The sequence below is a fragment of the Akebia trifoliata genome, chromosome 5 (genome assembly GCF_017979445.1).
Source record: "Akebia trifoliata isolate Shusen 1 chromosome 5, ASM1797944v1, whole genome shotgun sequence".
Taxonomy (NCBI): domain Eukaryota; kingdom Viridiplantae; phylum Streptophyta; class Magnoliopsida; order Ranunculales; family Lardizabalaceae; genus Akebia; species Akebia trifoliata.
In genome coordinates, this window is record NC_141379.1 from 4,756,970 (window position 1) to 4,779,239 (window position 22,270).

The 22,270-nt window shown below is 34.7% G+C and overlaps 1 protein-coding gene across 3 annotated transcripts; it reads left to right on the top strand.

Annotated features, from left to right (window-relative positions):
• Nucleotides 1-6,498: 6,498 nt before the first annotated feature.
• Nucleotides 6,499-22,186, top strand: LOC147401153 (DExH-box ATP-dependent RNA helicase DExH15 chloroplastic-like). 3 transcript variants are annotated; one of them, XM_086442321.1, is made up of 17 exons: nucleotides 6,499-7,025; nucleotides 7,353-7,528; nucleotides 7,647-7,760; nucleotides 8,276-8,384; nucleotides 8,467-8,553; nucleotides 11,172-11,290; nucleotides 12,603-12,780; nucleotides 12,984-13,583; nucleotides 13,671-13,949; nucleotides 14,594-14,797; nucleotides 16,549-16,914; nucleotides 17,058-17,294; nucleotides 18,748-18,968; nucleotides 20,532-20,631; nucleotides 20,732-20,878; nucleotides 21,436-21,554; nucleotides 21,946-22,186. In XM_086442321.1, exons 1-16 carry the CDS (start codon nucleotides 6,546-6,548, stop codon nucleotides 21,532-21,534), a joined length of 3,516 nt encoding a protein of 1,171 aa, XP_086298447.1. In that variant the 5' UTR covers nucleotides 6,499-6,545; the 3' UTR covers nucleotides 21,535-21,554; nucleotides 21,946-22,186. The 3 variants fall into 3 exon arrangements, with proteins under 3 accessions (XP_086298447.1, XP_086298448.1, XP_086298446.1); XM_086442322.1 differs by lacking the exon at nucleotides 21,946-22,186 and having other exon boundaries at nucleotides 12,541-12,780; nucleotides 13,061-13,583; nucleotides 21,436-21,735; XM_086442320.1 differs by lacking the exon at nucleotides 21,946-22,186 and having other exon boundaries at nucleotides 21,436-21,735.
• The last annotated feature ends 84 nt before the right edge of the window (nucleotides 22,187-22,270 follow it).

A 22,270-nucleotide genomic window follows, 5' to 3' on the forward strand; every position in this document is an offset into this window, starting at 1 on the left:
ATATTATCTGAAAACCCCATACTTCCAGAATCTTCTAATTGGCCATGTGTTAGTCTCATGTTATCACGGGTGAGAAGGTGATCTGGCATTACTATCCGCAGAATTAAAATGGGAAAATTACTTAAAAGGAGTCTCGTGGAAGGATTTCTTCCTAAATAGTCCTTAAGTTTTACACGGTATTTGGCATGACATTAAATAACCCTTTTCTTTCTTAATGGTCTCTTGTACTTTCAAATTTCCAATTTTTAATGACGAACTCACCATTATATAGTATGGAAGTTTTTATTTACTGTTGAACTCATACTTTTTAATTGTTGTCGAGTTCACTATATTTTTAAATAAAAAACAGTAAACTCGACACTGGTAAATCCCACTCATTTTTAATTTTCAAGTTTTTCCAACTAAAATATGTGGAAAGATTGATTAAAAAATTGAGATAACGACTTGTTTAAATGATTTCAATCTAAAAGATCCATTCTTGATCAATTTTCATCTAAAAATTTTAAAAAACAAAAAAAAAAAAATCTTATTTTTTTTCATACATCTTCAAAATATTTGAAAAAAAAATCATTGAAAATGATTTTTTATTCTTTCTTTCATCCTTTCTAATATAATAGAATCTCCGAAATTCGATTGAGATGTCAAAAATTTAATTTTTTGATGAAAATAATGAGTTTGAACAATTAAGGTATCAATGGTGAGAAATGTGAAAGATGAGGTCCAGGGACCATTTAGAAAGAAAAAGTTTAGTAAATGTTTTGTCAAGTAACCACTGAAAACTTAGGGATTATTTAGAAAAAAAAAATCCTTTAATCAGGGTCTTTTAAGTAATTTTTTCAATTAAAATAATGTCGTGGCATTTTTCCATGTACAAGTACAACCAAACACCAACAAAAATTTCATGAGAAATTTTATTTTCTTAAGATTATTTTATATGGAAATTGATTTTTGAGAAATATTTTCTTTGCAATCATATACACATTTGGATTTCAACCCTATTATAGTTGTTTGTGCATGTAATCGTTCTAGAGTACAGATGAATCATATAAAAATTGATGATCTCTTTCTACTCTTTTAAGGTAACATTTGAAAATATGGTTAGAAAGGTTTTTCTTTTTTTCCACCTTTTGACCAAATAATAAAACAAATTATAAAAATATGTTTGTTTGCATACTATAAATAAATCTATTTAAAAAAAAACCCTTAAAGTGAATATCAAATTCAAATCATCCTTATAATGAAAAAAAAAATTATATTTAACAATCAAATTCAAACTTGATACACAAATCCAATAATAAAACATTATATATTTTAAATGAAATCAGAATCATATGCTAAGGTTTTTATGCTATGCCCATGATATCGTAAGAAAATGATTACCACTACTAGGAAGAATTTGGTGTGATGTACAATAGGGGTGCTATTTGATTCAGTTTGCGGTCAAATTGAAACCGAACCAACATAAGTCAGCTCCACTAAATAAGAATCATAACTGAACCAAATTCTATTGGAATCGAACCAATCCAAACCGAATTAAAGTCGGTTTGCTTCGGTTCGGTTCAATGGATTACCAATATTCTATAAATTGTAAGTAATATTTTTTTAATGAAAATACAAACATAAAATTTCATACAAATAAATCACAAATCCATCCATAAAAAGTTATTAGTTTATTCATAAAAAGATTACTAATCTATGTCCTAACTTAAAAAATAATTCATAATAATTTTTATACACACATATATTTATTTATTGCATAGGGGTTCAATTCTTTGTTTGATTTGGTTCTATACAAGTTTGATTCGAAAATCGAATCAAATTGACCAGTTCTCCATTTCCATAATCCGGAATCGAACTGCAACTTGTTCCAAACCAAATCAAACCACCCCAAAATTATCGATTTGGTTCGGTTCTCGGTTTGAATTGGACCAAGTTGCACCCCTAATGTACAACATGCTTTTAAGTAGTAGGATTGCACTTATATCCAAAACATTATAATTTAACAATCAAATTGAGGTTGATGTGACGAAGGCCCGGATCACATGATGTGGTCAATAGGGAGCTAGAGAGTGCAAATATAATATTGAGTCATGATACTCTGACTCCCCCACCTTAATGTGTGCAATTGTGTATCTCGATGAGTAAAGATTTATAGTTCTAACACATACCACGTCAAGAGAGTATTTTGAGTATGCCACATGGGGGAGTGAGAAAATAGTTACTCTAATATTTTTCATGACCAGCACGTGGGACATGTACTCAAGGTTTTCCTTCAAAGTAATACATCTCAACTTGAAATTACAAAAGTATCATTGTTTTGTAGATGTCAACTTGAAATTAAGAAATCTCTTATGGGCCAAAGGAGGGCTCAATATGTGTGTGCTCATCCCTGATGAGGGAGAATATTTCACTAAAGAAATGGTGGTCAGCAATTCCTTTTTTAATGCAATTTGTCGAGCTTCAAATGAGCATGAGGTTTCTATCAAAAATACAGTTGTGATAGGAGAAGCAACATAGGTTTTCTAAAGTTCAATATTTGTTTCTTAGGAATAGTACAAACTTCTAGAGCTCCATTTTTTTGGGAATCTCTACCAACCATTAATTTGTTTAATGGACAATCTCAAATTTGAGGTTGGTATTTTTCATTTTAATAATTTTAAACATTCATATAAGTATCTCATTTTATTTGGTCGTTAAACATTGATTAGCTAGTTGGAATTGTGATTAACTTTTTGTCCCCTTTTTATTTGGTTTGAATTGTGATAATCTGACTTACCGACATACTCAATCGACACCTATGATGTGACAGGTTCGGGAACTCTAAATCTGCTCTTCTCGGGATACAAAACTATAGCTCCCCATAAAAAGCTGTAGTTTTGTATCCCAAAGAGAGCAGATCTAAGATTCCCGAGCCATTCATATTAGGGATGTCGATTGAGTATGCCATGTGGTTAAGTCAGATTATCACGACTCATTTAGTTTATCTTCTGTGAAGGTGACACTTTGTTAAGCTGGTTAAAGTCAATGAGTGTTGATACCACTACCTACCTTCAAGATCCGCCTTTACCTACTAATTACTTACCACTATAGCAAAAAATGTTATATGCAATTGTTGTAGGTGGTTCACATTAATATTGAATGATAAATATTTTAAAGAGATTTTTATTATGGAAGTTATATTGACATGCCATGAGACTCTAAGGAAGGGGGCCAAAGTTTATTTATTATTATTTTTTTTGAGAGCACTCCTCCTCGCTCTCCTTCGATTCTACTCCTTGTTTGAGTTGTTGGAATCGTTGGAGGGTGACAAGAGTGCCCATAATTTTTTTTCATTTTTAATTTTTCAATTTTTAAGGGTTCCCCTAAAAATTAGAGGTCCCTTAGAGTTCCATTGCATGTCAATAAAAATTCCCTTTTTATTATTAAGGTTTAATTAAGTATGGTGGATGAACACTTCCAAATTCTTAAATGAGGTTCATATACAAACCAAACTAGATGGAGTATTTTATAAGGCATCGACAAGAAAAACCGTAGCTTCATCTTAAAGAAGGTGTCTATGGAATGATTATATCAATGATGATATTAAGAAAAATTGTGGTAATACTGCACAAGACAAATAGATTGTGTAACGTCATGGGGTATCAAAATATCCTCGACAAAAGATAGAAAAATTGATTGTGATGCTTTGGGTATGGTTCATAAACTGATAGCGACGTAGTAAAAGAAAATTTCAAAATACGACAAATTCTAAAAAGACGCAAAGAATATAAAAATAACACAAATGAGGATATTAACGCGACTAAATTATGACACAAAAGAATGTTTGTTGTGCGGAAGCGTAACAAGATTAAAGAAAAATCATAAAACAAACGCACAAGATTTATGTGGGTAAATTGCCTATGTCCACAGAGGAGAGGGAGAAAAATTCACTATCAACGACAAAGATTACAAACTCTCTATTCACAACTGCAAGAAACCTCAAAGAGCAAAAACATAAAGAAACCTCACTCGAAAATGAAATGTGTCACAACAGTGTACAAGATTATATCCAAGGTGCTAGCGAGGCGGTTGAAACAAGTTCTCCCTAATCTGATAGGTGATGAGCAAGAGGCTTTCATTAGGGGTAGACAAATATTAGATGGAGTGTTGATGGCTAATGAATGTCTTGATTCTAGGATTAAAAATAAGGAAAGGGGTATGATAGGAAAAATTGACTTGCAAAAGGCTTATGATCACGTGAATTAGGATTTTTTAGAGTACATGATGGGGATGATGGATTTTGGAGAGAAGTGGATCAGGTGGATAATGAAATGTGTCACAACGGTGTCTTATTTGATTCTTGTCAACGGTAGTCCGGCTAGTTTCTTTAGGAGTTCGACAGGATTGAGGCAAGGGGATCCATTATCTTCGTTTTTATTTCTTATTATAGCTGAAGCCTTGGGTATATTGTTTACAAGAGTGGTAGATTTAGGCAAGCTTTCGGGTTTTGGAGTGAAAGATGGACCTCTGATTTCTCACATATATTTGCAGACGATGCACTAGTTTTTCTGGAGCATTGGAGGGATCAAGTGAGAGCACTTTGTGTTTTACTCGGCTGCTTTGAGGCTATGTCAGGTTTACATATTAATCTGTAGAAGAGTAATCTCTTTGGGGTAGGAGAGGTGACAGATGTTCATTTGATGGCTCCAGCGTTGGGCTGTGGGTATGATACCCTGTTCACGACATATTTGGGATTACCGTTGGGAGCACCATATAATAGTATCAAAATTTGGGATGGGGTGCTTGAGAGAATGAAGAAAAGATTGAGCACTTGGAAGGCCAATTATTTGTCGAAAGGAGGGAAGGTTACTTTGATCAAAAGTACGTTATCGACTATTCCAATTTATTTCCTTTAGGTCCGTCGAAATTAGGATGGATAGCCTGATGAGGGATTTTCTGTGGAATGACAAGAAGGGTAGGAAAAAGTATCATTTAGTCAGATGAAAAGTTATTTGCACGCCCAAAAAGAGCGGGGGGCTGGGTATAAGGGGGCTTAGATTAGCAAATAAAGTCCTATTATGGAAGTGGCTTTGGAGATTCAATGAGGAGAGGAGTAGTTTGTGGAGGAAGGTGATAAAGGCCAAGTACAGGGAGAGGAGGTTAGGCTGGTATAGTGGTGAGTCCAAAGATCCGTATAGGTGTAATGTCTGGAAAGAGGTTTTTAAAGGGATGGATGAGTTCGAGAGAAGGATTAGATTCAAAGCAGGTGTGGGAGATAGAATTAGATTTTGGGAGGATAGCTGGTGCAGCACATCGCCTCTAGCAATCCAATTTTCGTCTTTGTATGTCTGTTCTATTAAGAAGAATCGCTCTATCCAGTAGTATTAGTGTTTGGTATGCAATGAGGTTGGTCCTACTTGGGATTTGGGGTTCAGGAGAAACTTTAATGATTGGGAGCTAACTGAGGTGACATCTTTCCCATTTCAGCTCAATGACAGCGAACATGATAAGTGGGAATGAACAATGACTAAGGATTTGAGATTCTCTGTTAGGTTTTTCTATAAGTGGCTTACTTCCGATGCAGAGCGATCCTTATCAGGATTAATCAGTTGGTCCAAGTTAGTTCTTTCTAAAATATCATTTTTTATTTAGTTGGTTTCCTTTGGAAGGATTCTTACGTTGGATAATTTGATTGTGCGGGGATGAATCATTCCTAATTGTTGTCCCCTTTGCTTGAGTGACGGGGAATCTGTTGATCATATTCTAGTCCACTGTTGTTATTCTTATAAGATTTGAAAAACTTTTCTTGGTCTTTTCGGTATTAACTGGGTCCTTCCTTGTAAGTTCTCCTCGCTGTTGGTAGAATGGACCAGTAACGCCTTTCATACCAGAAAAATGATCTTTTGGACTATGCTTCCCTCAACTATTGCTTGGGGGGTTTGGAACGAGAAAAACAACAGAGTATTCAATAATAAGAGTAGTAGTTCTCATGCAGGTTTCTTGGAGATCTTGAGTTTGTTATATCTCTGGTCAAAGCAGACTATAGAATTCGCGGGGATTATTTTTGATGATTTTATTTTTAGATGGGATTCTTTATGTAATCATTGACGTTGTTTTCTTTTCTTTGTTGCTCTTGAGGCTATCTCGGCCTCTTTATTTCTTGTTTCCCTTCTTTGATTAATATATTATACTTTTCAAAAAAAAAAATACAATATATACTCAAAAAAATTTGCCTCAGGGATGCTACCCCCGAACCCCCGCGTGGGTCCAATCGAGTAATCTGACATGAGGATATGCGATAGGAGATACAATCTTAAGGTCACTCCAACATGATTCTTTTTCTTTTCTCTTCTCCAGGAAATCTGTGTATTTCTCCTTATATCAGCCATATGTTTCATGGAGAATTAACCTCATAAGTGCGACAGCATAAAAAAGAAGATATTCTTAGAGATACTTAGCGTGGATCCCTAAGAAGAAACGGTTTGCTTCCACATGTCACCATCTCATTAAATCGATTTACATTATCCACACGAATAACAGGCGAGAGAAGAGCTCGAGCTCCCGCCATGCAGATACTTTCTCCATTTTCATCTCTTTCAGATGTTTATCCCTTTCTTACTTTCCTCTCCAGACAAAAATTTTCTCTGTTTCTTCGTCCGAACTCTAATTATTTAAAACTAGGGTTTTGTTTACCCGAAACAGTTCGCACATCAAAGAAAAACTCATATAGTTCTCCAATCTCTGAGGATTCTCCAAGACCCATTCTTCCATTAGAGAGACAACTCTCAGACGCTGAAGAAGACGAAGATGAAGACGACCTAGCTGCGGAAGAATACGAAGAACTCGTTGTGGACGATTTTGATGCTGATGAAGAAAGCGAAGACGACGAGATTGATACGGACACGCCCGCACAGTCGCCTCGGTTCGAGGAGCATAGATGGCAGAGAATCCAGAGACTTCGATCCATAGTCAAAGAGTTCGGTGAGGGAGTTATCGATTTTGATGAACTCGTATCTTTTTACGACTTTCGGATCGATAAATTTCAGGTTTGTTTGATTACTCTCGTTTGAATCCCCCTGTTTTAGATAAAAATTCGAAATTTTGATTCTTTTTTTTGTTTATTTTTCCCAAATCGTTATGTATTTTGATTACCGTTTTAGAAGGAAATTCAAAATTTTTATTCTTCTTTTGTTTGTTTTTTTGTCGAAATTGTTGTGTATTTGGATTACTGTTTTAGAAGCAAATTCAAAATTGTGATTCTTCTTTGATTTTTCCAAATTGTTGTGTATTTTGACCACTGTTCAGAAGGAAATTCAAAATTGTGATTATTCTTTTGTTTGTTTTTTGTCCAAATTGTTGTATATTTGTTGCAGCGGTTGGCTATACAGGCCTTCCTTAGAGGATCATCGGTTGTGGTTTCTGCGCCTACAAGTAGTGGAAAGACTTTGATAGCGGAAGCTGCAGCAATAGCCACACTAGCGAGGGGAAGGCGCATCTTCTACACAACTCCATTGAAGGCCTTGTCCAATCAGAAATACCGAGACTTCCGGTATATTTTGAATTTTCTTACAATGGAGCCATTTGGAGAAATTCTGGAATGCATTTGTGCGGTTAATGTGAGATGAAACAAGAATTTGTGGTGTGTTTCTGTTTTATTGTTTTTTCAGAGAGATATTTGGTGAAAGCAATGTTGGCCTGCTTACTGGTGATTCTGTAGCTAATAAGGATGCTCAGATTTTAATCATGACTACAGAGATCCTGCGCAATATGCTGTATCAGAGGTACCCTTTCCTCTACAATGAGGCTTTCTCTTTCAGTGTAAACTTCTGGATGTTATTGTACGAAATTAGCATATGAATCTGCACAAGTTTTCTTTCATAAAAATGGGCATTGCCAATAATCCTCATTTCTACCTTTATCATATAGATAAGGTGCATGATCAAGACTGCGACATAATGATACCCATAGTTTGCTTTACGAATCAATACATACATATGGATTCATTCAAAGAACTGCCAATATAATTTCCCTTGGCCATACAAAATTTTCTTTATTCTTTCACTTAATGGATTTTCCATGAAGAGAAGACCTCCCCTGCCCAATGATATTTGTTTATCTTCATTTGCAAATTACTAAAATGCTAGCAAAGGATTCAGTTGTTTCTCGCATTTACCTCACGATGCAATTTTTCCAATGAAAATGCTTCATAACTCTCTTTCTATATGTATGTATGTGTGTATGTATTAGATTATAGATTTAAATTATATATGGTTGCTTACTACTGCTTCTTGTTTAGTGTTGGAATGGCTTCTTCAGGAAGTGGATTGTTTCATGTTGATGTCATTATTTTGGATGAAGTACACTACCTCAGCGACATATCCCGTGGTACAGTTTGGGAAGAAATAGTATGTCTTTTATTTATCATGAGGTGTGTTTTGTTTATCACTTTTGTAGATAGCATTCTAATTATCATTTAAAATACTTCAGGTGATTTATTGTCCAAAAGAAGTTCAACTTATATGTCTTTCGGCAACAATTGCAAATGCTGACGAGCTGGCAGGTTGGATTGGCAAGGTTTGAATTGTTCTTTTACCTTGGCCACAAACTTACTCCAATATTTTATTAATGTTTGCATAATATGATTTTGTTTGTTTTGGTCAATCCCACACAATGTAGTGAAGCAATGCTTCAAGCAAAAGACATGATGTCATCTAGTAAATTGTTTAGTAACAAATATTTTCCTTCTCGTTTCATGGAATAGTTTGTTGCAATATTTTAAATGTTGAAGGGTTTTCTAAAAAATTAGAAGAAATATTTAAGTTGAAGGTTTTAAAAGAGCGAAACCCAAAAGAATGCGGATGGAGACACTGAATGTAGACATGAACTTGCTCACAATTACAAAAGACTTGGCTTTGGATAAAGTGGAATTGGGGAACATGATTCGTTTAGACAATAAGGCTTTGTTGTTGTTGTTGTTACCATTTATATTATACCAGAGTAGGGAAAGAGAGGAAATAAACAAAATCTTTGAAGATTGCAATAGGCATTTCACAGAGGGTTGGAGGCAATTGGGTACTTACTGATATGGTGGGCATTAATTTTGAAATAACTTGGAGGCATAGAGTTACAAAAATCTCTCATCTTATAGATCTAGTCTAAGATCGTCAACGGCTTAGTTGGGAGAAAGAGACCCACTAGCCTTTATATTAAGAGAATAACCAAATTACATAAATACCCTTTACATCAGCTAAACTAAATACAAACCACACATACATCCCAATAGTTTCTAGGGAAGCTATTCCACCTTGTAAGTTTTTATTTAGTTCTAGTAAAATTTTATATTACTGGCAAGTAAGCAGCATGGAACATGAATGGGTATAGGTGCAAGAGTAGGACACAGGAACATTAACTTAAAAAAATTCCTTTGTTACATATGCATGCACATTTGAACTCCATAAGCTTTTTGACTCGGCTCAAACATTTTCTTGTGTTATCAAAGAAAAATAGTGGAGTGAAGTAACTCTCAATATCAATTATACATGAGGATCAATAATTTTCTTTACTAAAGTGAACGAAAAAGAGAAAAATGTAAATATTACAAAAATAGATATCTTTTTTGTAACTCAAATTTTATTTGTAAGAGGACAAGGCGTCCTCAAAGCAAAAGCAAGGAAACAAACCTACAATCTCCCGCTACAAACATTATTTACAAAAATAGATAAATAAGTAACTCTTAATGGATCAGAAAATTTTTCGTGTAATTTTCCAACATCAAACTTCATGTTGGTTACTTTGGAAACATGATCTGATAGCATCTTCCAAAGACATAATTTAAAACTATTTTTTATAGGACAAATTTTAGTAGCTCACCTAAAGAACATGGTATCCTATCAGGTGGAACAAAGTTATTAGAACTTTATATTTCATTAAAAGAGAAAGAAAAAAAAAAAAAACTACATTGTACCCTTATTTGATTGGCACTACAAACGTAAGTCTCTTTATTACATTTTTTTCTTGATAAAATTTCTATAGTTAAAAATAATATTGAGAGTGGATGTCAAAACCGGGAACATGTTCCAACATATGGAACCACAATTTAGTTACAGATGAGTCTCAAACTGCAACTCTGCTTTTGAGTGGGAAATTGTAGATAAAACTAACGGTTCCAATTACTAAGTTTTTGGTCAAACGAAAAAAATAATTTATTTGATAAATCCATAGCTATAGGATTTGCAAGCTGTGCTTGAGGATGAATGAGATGACTTTCTTATAATTAAAAACTCCATCTTTTTCTAAAGCCTATACTTTCTATGTGGCTTAAGCTCTAAGACAGTTAAAGTATTTTTTTATTAAACTTGTCCATAGGCATTGGATGTTGTCTGTCATTAGTGGAACTTCATTACCATACTGGAAACAACATGAGTCAGTGCTATCTATACATGTTAATGAAATAGCTCGTATATTGATGCTTATGGCATTGTATTCGAATTCATTTCTAACTAGAGACCTCTTGTAGCTAATGGGTTTGAGATCCTCTTTACTTGAGTCCTATAAGCGGAATTGATTTTTCCAGAGAAATTTTGCCTCTTGCAAAGAAACTTTCGCCATTCTCGTTTGCTTCATCCCAAAGCATTAGATGACAAAAGGTTCTCTAGAAGAAGTAGAACTTTCTCGGGATTTTTTTATATTATAAATAAATTGATGCTCTTTTTTTTTTCTTCCCCCTTTTAAGTAGCTGGTAACTTTTCTTATGTTGTCATACGGTCCAAGTCCATCCCCAACTTTACTATTGCTGTTATTGTTCTTAGTATTTCTTTTCTAGCTTTTTGATATCAATTCATAATCATGCCATTAGCCCTAATTATCTAATGTTGTGCACTATCTTTTCAAATAAATTATCAAAATTTAATCATGTGAGGGCATCTATCTGAATGTTATGTTTCTAGGGTCTTTTTTTGTGTGTATAAATTTAAGCGAAAAAACAAACAGTTCTGCTCTATGGGGGATCAAAAGGAGCTTAAGAAACTCAGCGTGACATTTATATGTTTCTATATTGTGTTCAGTTGCCTCTGCTTGGGAATGTCAAAATTGCAAATTAAATTATAGTAACGAGGGATCAATCGGACATCTGAAGGCAAGTTTGGTTAATTTATTTGTTAATTTCTTTATACTCTCTTTTTGTTTTGGTTTAGATTCATGGTACAACAGAGTTGGTATCGTCGACGAAACGTCCAGTTCCATTAACTTGGCATTTTTCTACGAAGAATTCTATGTTACCACTTCTTAATGAGAAAGGAACAAGCATGAATAGGTATCTTTCCATTTATCCTTTCAAGGTTTTTTTTCTTTCTTTTGGTGTGGATACTTCTTTATTTCTGCAATGTGCGTCAAACATAAAATTCTACTTTGATCTTGGGTCCTAGGATATTAAGAAAATAATCATCTCTTCCTTTTTTTTTCCTTTGATTGTTAGTCTTGACCATGTGTCAATTTTTGGTTCTTATGGCTAATGATTCTAATTGAATACATGAGGTTTCATAACGCATCAAAATGTACCCTAGCTCCTTGTACAGAATTTTATCATTCTTGTTTGTTATTTATTTAAATGCCATTAGTAAATAATTTTTCTTAAGAAAAGCAAGGAAATTTTTTTACATTAGCTTATTTAGAGCACCAGTGAGCATAAGTGTGAATGCAATTCTTTCTATATGTGGTTGTAGGGTAGCTTAATTGTATTAAACATCACATGCCTAGGTTATTTGGCTTCAAACTTAGATTAGAGTAATTCATCAATGAGTATAATAGCATATTGAACCCTTCCAGTATATATTTTATGTATTGATGATACATATAAAGATACTGTCATTTTTTTTTTCTCTTTCAGTTCACTGACCTTCTCAATGATATTATAATTTTCAACTATAGTCCTATCTTTTAAGCCTGTGGTACTTGGATTATGAAATGGTGTGGTTGTTTATCACAATTATAAATATTCTTCTATAATGGATCTATATCACTTGTATCCAGTGTTGTGTATAGGTATATGGTATAATGATATGTTACATGAGATATCAGCCAAGAAAAAAAAATGAAATTTTGCATAAGATAGCCAGTATTTTATATTTTGGGGCTGTATGTAAAATTACACATAGGTATAACATAAGTTCTATTATGTATTGTTGGGCAATCTTGGTGGTGGGATGGAGTGACACTTCACTAAATATCAGTTATTAGTTTTTTATCTTTCAATCCAAAAATATTCATCACACAGTGCCACCATTCCAAGAATCTCCCAAGACATGAGATAGGATTTTTAGGTCAACAGGATGCTTCAAAAAGAGCTGTATATGGTCTTGCAACAACTGTCACTAATTAAGGGATTCAAGATTCTAAGTTGGGATGTAGCTAGATTTGATTTTTTATTTTTATTTTTTTTATGTCAAAAATGGTTTTCATGTTTACTATTTTCAATTAGAGTGGGTACATTTTAAATATAGGCGTTGATGCTGCTAACTCATACTAGTTGGATCTGACTATTGATTTTCTTATATCTTGTGCCAGGTTCTATTTCCTTTTTCCTGGAGCCTATGGGTTGAAATTCATTAAATGTTGTGTTGAAACAGGAAGCTATCACTCAATTATTTACAGCTTTCTACTTCTGGAGTTAAAGCTTACAAGGAAGATGGATCCAGAAGAAGAAATTCCAGAAAACGAGAAAATGATCAGAGCTACAATAGTGATACTTATATGTCTGGACAACCACTATCAAAGAATGACATCAATACAATCCGCCGTTCACAAGTATGGACTTATGTTTAGTACATTGCTTTCTTCTTTGACTATCAGTTCATTTCAAATTGCTAATGTGGATTTATTTTGAAAAGTTCGACATTTTTTTAATTATAGACAACAGGTATTTCTATTCTCCACCATCATATTTGTAACCTACCTTAAGAATGACAGATTGGTTGCCCACCCACCATAAGTTTTTTTTCTTTTCCCAGATTCCTCAGGTTAGAGATACATTATGGCACCTTAAGGCAAGGGATATTCTACCGGCTATTTGGTTTATTTTTAGCAGGAAAGGATGTGATGCAGCTGTTCAGTATCTTGAAGATTGCAAGCTTTTAGACAAGTGCGAAGTGGTTGAAGTTGAATTAGCCTTGAAGAGATTCCGCATTAAGTATCCTGATGCTGTCAGAGAGTCTGCTATAAAAGGCCTTCTACAAGGGGTTGCAGCACATCATGCTGGTTGCCTACCTTTATGGAAATCATTTATTGAAGAGCTGTTTCAGCGAGGACTTCTTAAGGTTGTCTTTGCCACAGAAACACTTGCCGCTGGAATCAACATGCCTGCTAGGACAGCTGTCATTGCATCTCTTAGTAAAAGGAGTGAAACTGGTCGTATTAATTTAAGCCCAAATGAACTGCTTCAAATGGCTGGACGAGCTGGACGTAGGGGTATTGATGATAGGGGTCATGTAGTTCTTGTTCAGACTCCCTTTGAAGGAGCTGAAGAATGCTGCAAGCTTCTCTTTGCTGGAGTAGAGCCTCTTGTTTCACAATTTACTGCCTCATATGGAATGGTGCTGAATCTCCTTGCTGTATGTGCCATCACCTATTTTGAGTTCACTGTGACTTTAATAAGATTGATGTACTTCAGTAAATGACAGTGTGTTGCTGCTATACAGGGTGCAAAGGCTACCCGCAAATTAAAGGAAACAGATGAGTTGAAAGTTTCTCAAGCAGGAAGAACATTGGAAGAAGCTAGAGAACTAGTTGAGCAAAGCTTCGGGAACTATGTTGGAAGCAATGTTATGCTTGCTGCCAGAGAGGAGCTTACTAAAATACAGAAAGAGATTGAATTGATGACTTTAGAAGTTAGTGATGATGCTGTTGATAGAAAGAGCAGGAACCAGTTATCTGAGAGAACATACAAGGAGATTTCTGATTTGCAGGAAGAATTACGGGTATCCCCATTATGCATATTCATTTTATTGCTTGCCTTGATAACTGTAAGCTTGTTGAGTTGTCTATCCTTCGTATTTGGTAATATAAATGTGCTTTCCTTGCTTTGTTCTTGATTTAGGTGATGTGACTTATACTTCTGCTGTGAGAATTGAGGAATTAATGTTTGGTTTCTTTCGTATCGAAAGTTCTGGAAGTTTAGGGCAATTTTCTTGGTGTATCTTTTAGGTGTATAGGGGATCAATTTGGACTAATAGATTCTACTCTAGTCCACAAACTCACATATATATTTTTTTTTATTCACTGTGGAATTTGTAGAATGGAGAACTATTTTTCAAATCCAAGTATGATGCTACCCTGGACAACTTTCTTTGATGTGTGTCGGGTATCCATTATTTCTTTATAGACAGGGATCGGTTTCACATAAAGCTTTCTCCACAGGGATGAAGTTGAACTCTTTCCTTTCTACGCTCTGATGGCATCATAAATCACTTTCATTATTGACTCTATCACCTTATCCCCATTTTACTTTTTGCACATTTAAGCTCATTCTCGATACCATTTAAATGTGTCAACCAACTTTATTTCCACCATATACCTATAGAACAATCTTTTGACTTTTGAGGACAGTTGCATTTTTTCTCAGGCAGAGAAACGACTGCGGACTGAACTGCGACGGAGGATGGAATTTACGAGAATGGCTGCATTGAAACCTATATTAAAGGAGTTGGAAGATGCACAATTACCCTTTTTGTGTTTGCAGTATAAAGATAATGAAGTTCTACATTCAGTCCCTGTTGTTTGTTTGGGGAAGGTTGATTCTCACCCTGGTTCAAAAATAAAGAACATGGTGAGCATTACATGTTTCGTACTCCTTTAATTTTGATTTTTACGACTATGAACAATAAACTTTTTGACAATATTCTTGGAATTGAAGCTTTCAGTCGATGTCATCATATGATTACCATTTTTTTGATCTAGAGGAAAAAAAGTAGGACTGAAGACTCCCTTATTGATATAAATCCATTAGAAAGAAGCCTAATTCATACTAGCCATAAGCAATAGGTTGCATACCTTCTTGATGTTTACGTGTTTCATCATTTACTAATAATAGCATTATGCAAAGGTAAGGTCCTTCTAAGAATCCTAATTCACAGAAATTGCATTGTTGGCCAGCCAATCTTATATCTGAATGATATTGGGTAGTTTTTTGGAAGTTAATACCAAACAGTAAGTGGATTTTTGTCGAAATGTTCTTGAGAGGGGGGATATGAATTTTCCGAATTTGGAAATATGAAAGATACCATCTTTTAAGCTCCCTTTCTTGCAGTATGGAAGAACATTTATAGGACAGATTGGAACAATTAATATTTAATCTGATTATTATTTGTGGTCCTTGTATTTGAAATATGACATGATAATATAATGTCGCTTTTGACTGTGCACCTGATAGCCCACCAACAGATTCAGTGTACCACTTGACGATACAATCTTTAAATATTTAAAACTATTTTCTTTTGAATTTTAGCAACCAGTGATGTATTCTGCCTAGTACTTGGCCAAAATATTTTGATTTCAGCCACTTGTTCTCATGCTGTCTCTCTTCACTTTACCCTCACCCCCTCTCTCTTGCTTAAACAGAACCATCCGATAGATCATCTTTATTTATGCTTTATCTCAAGTATTGCAGTTGGCAACATGAATCCTGTTTCTGTATTCAAGCGGTTGAACCACCGTTACATAGAATAGATGCTGACAGAAACCAGATTTCAGATCAGCAATAGCGAAGCGAATGTTTTTTGGTCTGGGAAAAGATTAGACCACCCATCAAATATTGAATTATTCAAGCACACAGAACCTTAGATCTGGAATTTGTAGCAACTAGTAAGATAGAAATATTCTTGAACTATATTAAAAATAACTCATCATTAATCGTCAATTCAAGTTGTAGAGAAGCTTTTTCTGTATTTTTGTTTGTAGAAACCTGGACGACAAGAAGAGATGGATGATATTGTGGGTTTACGGGATGATCCATGGTATACTGCTGGAAATCTTAATGTGATTAGATTCTCTAAAAGATTCTGCTAATTGTTTTTTTTTTTCTTGCCTCCATTTAAATCTAGTTTACTAAGCTTCTCCATTTTATACGCATCCAATGGTTATATAATTTAATGTTTCCATGCATTGTTTGACTACTATCTTTATTTCTTTATCAGTTGTATTATGCATATGGTTCATTCATTGAAAGAACATGATGTTAATCTTTGATCAGTAGTTCAAACCCAAGTTTTTTCTATTGTGACATTTGGTATGTTCTTCTTTATAATTGTAGTTCACTTTATTGCTTTATCCATTGTATTATGTATATGTTTGATTTTAGTTTACTGAAAGGACATTAGTCCTTGATCTTCAGTTCAAACCAAAGTTTTTTCTATTGTGACATTTGATATGATCTTCAATATAATTCTAGTTTGTCTTTCCTTTTTCCTTTTCTCACATTTTGTTCTTATACTTCATCTGATCATCCTACTCTTAAACGTTTCTTTTAGTGCCCTTGTGGTTAATAACTCAGTTTAAAAGATTTTATCATTCTCTTAACAGACTTATACAGATGGGTCTTTTGGACTAGATATCATTGGAGCAGAGTTGGATCATGGAGAGAGTGAAGGACAATTTGATGTCAAACCCTCTTATTATGTAGCTCTTGGTTCAGATAATTCTTGGTATCTCTTCACAGAGAAGTGGATTAAAACAGTTTACCTGACAGGCTTGCCAAATGTCCCTTTAGCTCAAGGTGATGCACTGCCTCGGGAAATTATGAGGGTGCTCCTTGATAAGGAACAGATACAGTGGGAGAAGCTTGCTGATTCTGAATTTGGAGGTCTCTGGTGCATGGAAGGAGCCCTCGATACATGGTCTTGGAGTTTAAATGTGCCAGTCTTAAGTAGCCTTTCAGAAGATAATGAGGTAAATCAATATATGTTTGAGAAATTCCCTTCCCTGTTTTTCTGTTATGTCAACTTCGAGCTATATTACATTGTTTTTTCGCAATTTGCTTCGTTATTGAGACATCAACATCCTTGAGTTAAAAGAGTGTGGCTTACTGTCAGGTGCTTCTAACGTCACAAACATACCATGATGCTGTGGGGTGTTACAAAGAGCAAAGGAGTAAGGTTTCTCGTTTGAAGAAAAAATTTGCACGCACTCAAGGATTTAAGGAATATAAGAAGATAATAGATATGACAAACTTCACCAAAGAAAAGATTGAACGATTCAAGGCTAGATCAAATCGTTTATTAAGTCGAATAGAGCGAATTGAGCCATCTGGTTGGAAGGAATTTCTGCAGGTATTATTAGCATATCAAATTCTCTTGCAATGACATCCAGATATCTCTTCTGTCCAACAGCTGTACTTCCATTTATGAGTGCACATTTCATTATTATATTTGAATAACTTTTCTTTTTCAACTGCTACACTTCCAAGTATTTTCTTCTTCACATCTTATCCCAGGAGTCCATCGGCTGTTTGCTTCAGTTATAGATGGAGTAATTTCAAATATCTAAGAGCACAATTTTGAAGGTGCCAGCTTGCTAAGTTGGTTAAAGTCTGTGAGTGAGATACCACGACCTGGGTTCAAGACTTGCCTTCGCCTCTTACTGACCACTAATCTCCCTTGCCTAGCAAAAAAAATCTAGAATATTGCCCTTCTTGTATTATATATATTGATATGTAAATGCAAGATACATTAAGTGTGGTCGAGATGACCAACAAGAAAGAGTACAGAATAAGACACAGAAAGGTACAAGAGACATCCAAAAGACAATTAAGTCAAACTACAGACCCACTCCCATCTCCCCATGAAGTCCTCAAAGAAGACTCTTTTGAACTCTACAAACACTTTACATAAAAAAATAAAAATCAAACCTTTGATGGACACTATAATGCTCTCAAAGGAAGCCTCCTTTCCTTCAAACACACGACGATTCCTTTCTTTCCAAACTCCCCAACATATGGCAAAACGTGTAATTGATGCAGGACGATTAGGGTAGAAGATAAACTACTGGGATAGGGGAAATATGGTTTGAGATTGTGGGTAAAGATTTGGGCTACAATAGGATAAACCTAAAAGGATTTGGATTGTAGGGTCAATTTTGACGTTTTGCAATTATGACCACAATCCTACTAGCCATATGTTTTTTTTTTGGTAAGTGTAAAATTTTATTGAGAAAAATGGTGAAGGTGGCCAATGGTACAAGAAAAAAGAAAAGAAAGGGTAAAAAGAAAATAAAGAAACTACAAACTCAAAACAAGCTAAACATGGCACAAAGCATCCCATTTAAAAAAGAATTCCTCAAAGAAAACCCCCTCAATGGCCATATGTTGATAGGTAAATATGCAAAATTTTACAATTACAATATTTTCAATAGGGTGGAGGAAAGGGTTAAGGTTAAGATTTGTAGGGTAAGGATTAAAGGTTAAAAGAATGGGCAAAGGATTAAGGGTTGATTTTTCTAACTGTTTTCATGAATATTTTATTTTTTTAAATGGCATGCTTTTAGGATGATTTAGGTCCCCAATTTTTGGTGAATAGTTGAGATATATACCTATGTTTTCGAACTATCACTACTACTACTACTACAACAACAACAACATCTGATCTTATTTTGCAATCTTTCTGTGCCAACAAGATCAGCGATGTCATATATGAAGCTAAAGCACCAATAATATGACGCACCTAAAACTATGTGCTTGGCATAGGATTTGTATTTTTCTAATTTTGCTAACATTCTGTGCTCCAGATCTGCAATGTAATACATGAAGCTAGAGCATTGGATATCAATACACACATGATATTTCCTCTAGGGGAAACAGCAGCAGCAACCCGAGGAGAAAATGAACTCTGGCTTGCAATGGTGCTTCGGAATAAAATTTTATTAGATTTAAAGCCGGCACAACTTGCAGCAGTATGTGGAAGTTTAGTTTCGGAAGGAATCAAAATTCGTCCCTCAAAAAATAACAGGTATCATCGTTATTTAGACGCCAAGTATTTTTTGTTTCTGCTTCCAGTTTTCTTAAGAGAAATCACTTGAGCACTTCAAATTTAAAACAATACCAGTGTTCATTTTCATAATGGTTAACATGGAGTGCAAGATAATCATGGTCTTGTGATGGTTAGTATGGTCATTTTCAATTTCTCTCTCTTATACTAGCATAGTATTGCTTATGAGAAGTATTGGTTGAACTGTGAAGTAACCTTCACTTAGCTCAATCAGCTGGCATTCTGCACCACAGCCATGAGTTTGCATGTTTCTTTCCTTGCTATTACAATCGGACTGAAACCCAACCTTTCTAAACTAATGGGTGCTGGATCAATTTCATCTCCTACGTGTTGAATTTTTCTTGGAACTAGACTACTAACATGCCAAAGCCTAGCTGATGCTACTGTTGTTTGAATCATGAGAGAAACATTACTCTCAAAGTTGGATCTAAGTTTTTTCCTTGTAAGGAGAGTTTAAGGACCTATTTAGCTGCAGCTTTTAATGCTTTGTAATTCTTTTTAATGTGTAAAATGTGCTATAATGATAATAATGGAGATGCTTCAAGTTCGTAAAGTCTATGAATGGTAATAACACGAACCTGCGTTCATGGTCACCCATTTTGCCTACCAAAAAAATTAGAATGGATCTTGAGAGTGTTTGGCTCCCATGCTTCTCTCAACCTTGCGGTTGTGACTTATAACTAGTTAATTAAAACGACCCAAGACAGGGTCTGGCCAAACTAACAATTCTCCCCATCTTACCCAAAGGCCTTTCAACTAACAATGATGACGATGATGTCAAAGAGATGAGTGGGACTCTCTATTTTCATTATATTAAGGTGTACAAAATGTGCTTAGTTTAAAAGATAACCTTGAATCTCTTCTCTAGTTGTTGTCCTACAAATTTCTCTTAAGACACTTTAATCTCAACTTTTTCCATCTAAACTCCTAAAATCCATGGATGCAACTTTCCAAAACTATCCACGTTTATGAACCTTGAGTTCCAATTAGCACCTTTCTATACATTCCAGTAAGTTCCCATAGCAGATGCAGTATTATTAATTTTTTTTTTTTTTTTTTTGGTGCAAAGCGAGTAGACGTAGTATTCATAATATCTATGGTTCTCTAAGAAGAATTTTGTTCTAACATGTTCTAACACATTAATAACATGAATAACATGTTGGGCTTAGACCCATAGCTCAGTTGGTTTAACACATTGCGAAACAACTGAGTTCTTGGGTTCAAGTCCAGGTTACCCATAAAAACACACACATTAGTAACATGTTATGAATTGACAGATTTTATAACCTGTTGTCATCTTATCTAAAAGTGGCATCCAAACAGGCCTTAAATCATTAAATTATCATAAGCTTTTTCTGTCACATGCATATTATGTTTACTATTCATTGTTCATATCGAGTATGAGATACTGACCATATTAAGAAATAGTATTGTTAAGGATGTGGGTGGATTTAATATTGTCTTTTAGGTGGATTACCTTGATTGGTGTTTGAATTGAGTCGAGATTTAATTTTATATATGCAGCTATATATATGAGCCTTCCACTACAGTAATCAATTTCATCAAGTTGTTGGATGAGCAAAGGAGCTCCATTTTGCAACTCCAAGAAAAACATGCAGTCAAGGTGAGTCATTTGGAATAAAAAGGAGCAATATCTCATTCTTGTTGCTTTTGATTCAAATTTAAATTTATTCTACCTGGATATTTATGCTCTCATTTTACAGATTTCCTGTGACTTGGATAGTCAATTTTCTGGCATGGTTGAAGCGTGGGCCTCTGGCCTAACATGGCGGGAAATTATGATGGATTGTGCAATGGATGAGGGTGATTTAGCTCGCCTCTTACGTCGAACAATTGATTTATTGGCTCAGGTATGCACCATTATATCAATAAGTTGGTTAATTTACTTTCTGTATTTTGGGCAATGAGAAACTTGTAAATAGATTGAGTTTAGCAGAGATGGGATGCTATGATCGATGAGTGGAAAAACTAGGAAATATAAATTAGAAATTAATACACGAAGATATAGTAGCCCAAAGGTAATAAACTTAGGGAAAGTCAATTGAGATGGTTTGGTCCTGTACAATGAAGGCCTATTACAACAGTCAAATGGAAGAAATGTGTAAGTTGAACGTTCTAAAAGAACAAGATGAAGACCAGAAAGGAATGTGAATTGAGGTGGTGAGTGGATATAATCACATTAGAATGAATAGAAACGTTGCTTTAGACAGGATCAGGATTAGTTCAAGCAACCCCAAGGATAAGACTTTGATGATGATGATGAGTTTCCTACTTCAAGGTGTGGCTTGAGTATTCATTCACACTTTTGCAGTGGTTCTTGATGGAACTATAGAATAGAATACTGACTTGTGTGGGTTGTTGTTCTTTAGGTTTTAACATTCTTGCCCAACTGGTATTTTGGTTACAGATTCCTAAATTGCCATATATTGATCCAGTTCTGCAAAATAATGCGAAGATTGCATCCAATATCATGGATCGTCCACCAATAAGTGAGCTTTCTGGATGAATGTGTAAATCATGATGAAGGTATGTAAATTATTATTTGTTCCCGAAAAAGGATGAAAAGCCTTTCATAGCTGTGTAATGTATTCTCATTATATTTTGCCCTATTGAAAAAATTATGAGCCATTGTCCTTTTACTGCCATTAAACGAAGGTGTTTGATATATAGTAACTTAGCAATAGAGGCTCTGATTTAGTGGACACAATCAATATATTAGTGCTAATGTTAGAAGTTGTGGACATGAAGTTGACTTTTTCATGAGAGACAAACAAACCAACCCAAGTTTCTTCACTGATTGTCAAGGGACTGTATCACAACTTCGTAAATCCTTGTAAGGTGTTTCTGGATTGAGTGCTACTTTTGCTCTTCTGATTTCTAAATTTTGTGTGCTGATGACACTTAATGGCATTGCAAGATGTGCCTTGGCTATGCAATTGCAATATCATGCCAGTATTCCTTCAAGGTGCGTACCCTGCTGCGTACAGACCGAGTGAAAAGGCCCTTTACATTGGTACAAGTTTCCTGGTAAGAACATTGTGATCCATTTAACTATTTTTAGTAACATGTAATATACAACATGATTAAAAAGAAAAAAACCCTTTTTTTTAAAATCAATTTTTTATTTTTTTATTTTTATGAAATGGGTAATTGATGAAAATTCAAATAAGTAATGTAATGTTAATGCAAGAAGCACATGGGGTTTTTGGTACGTAGGTCAACATAAAGTGCGGCTTCGTATT

What these genes read in the sequence shown, in the direction of transcription:
- LOC147401153 (XM_086442321.1), top strand. Translation starts at nt 6,546, where the DNA reads ATGCAGATACTTTCTCCATTTTCATCTCTTTCAGATGTTTATCCCTTT. An exon ending in CAGAAATACCGAGACTTCCG is followed by an intron (nt 7,529 to 7,646) that starts GTATATTTTGAA and finishes TTGTTTTTTCAG; the next exon opens with AGAGATATTTGGTGAAAGCA. An exon ending in GTTCAAAAATAAAGAACATG is followed by an intron (nt 14,798 to 16,548) that starts GTGAGCATTACA and finishes TTCTCTTAACAG; the next exon opens with ACTTATACAGATGGGTCTTT.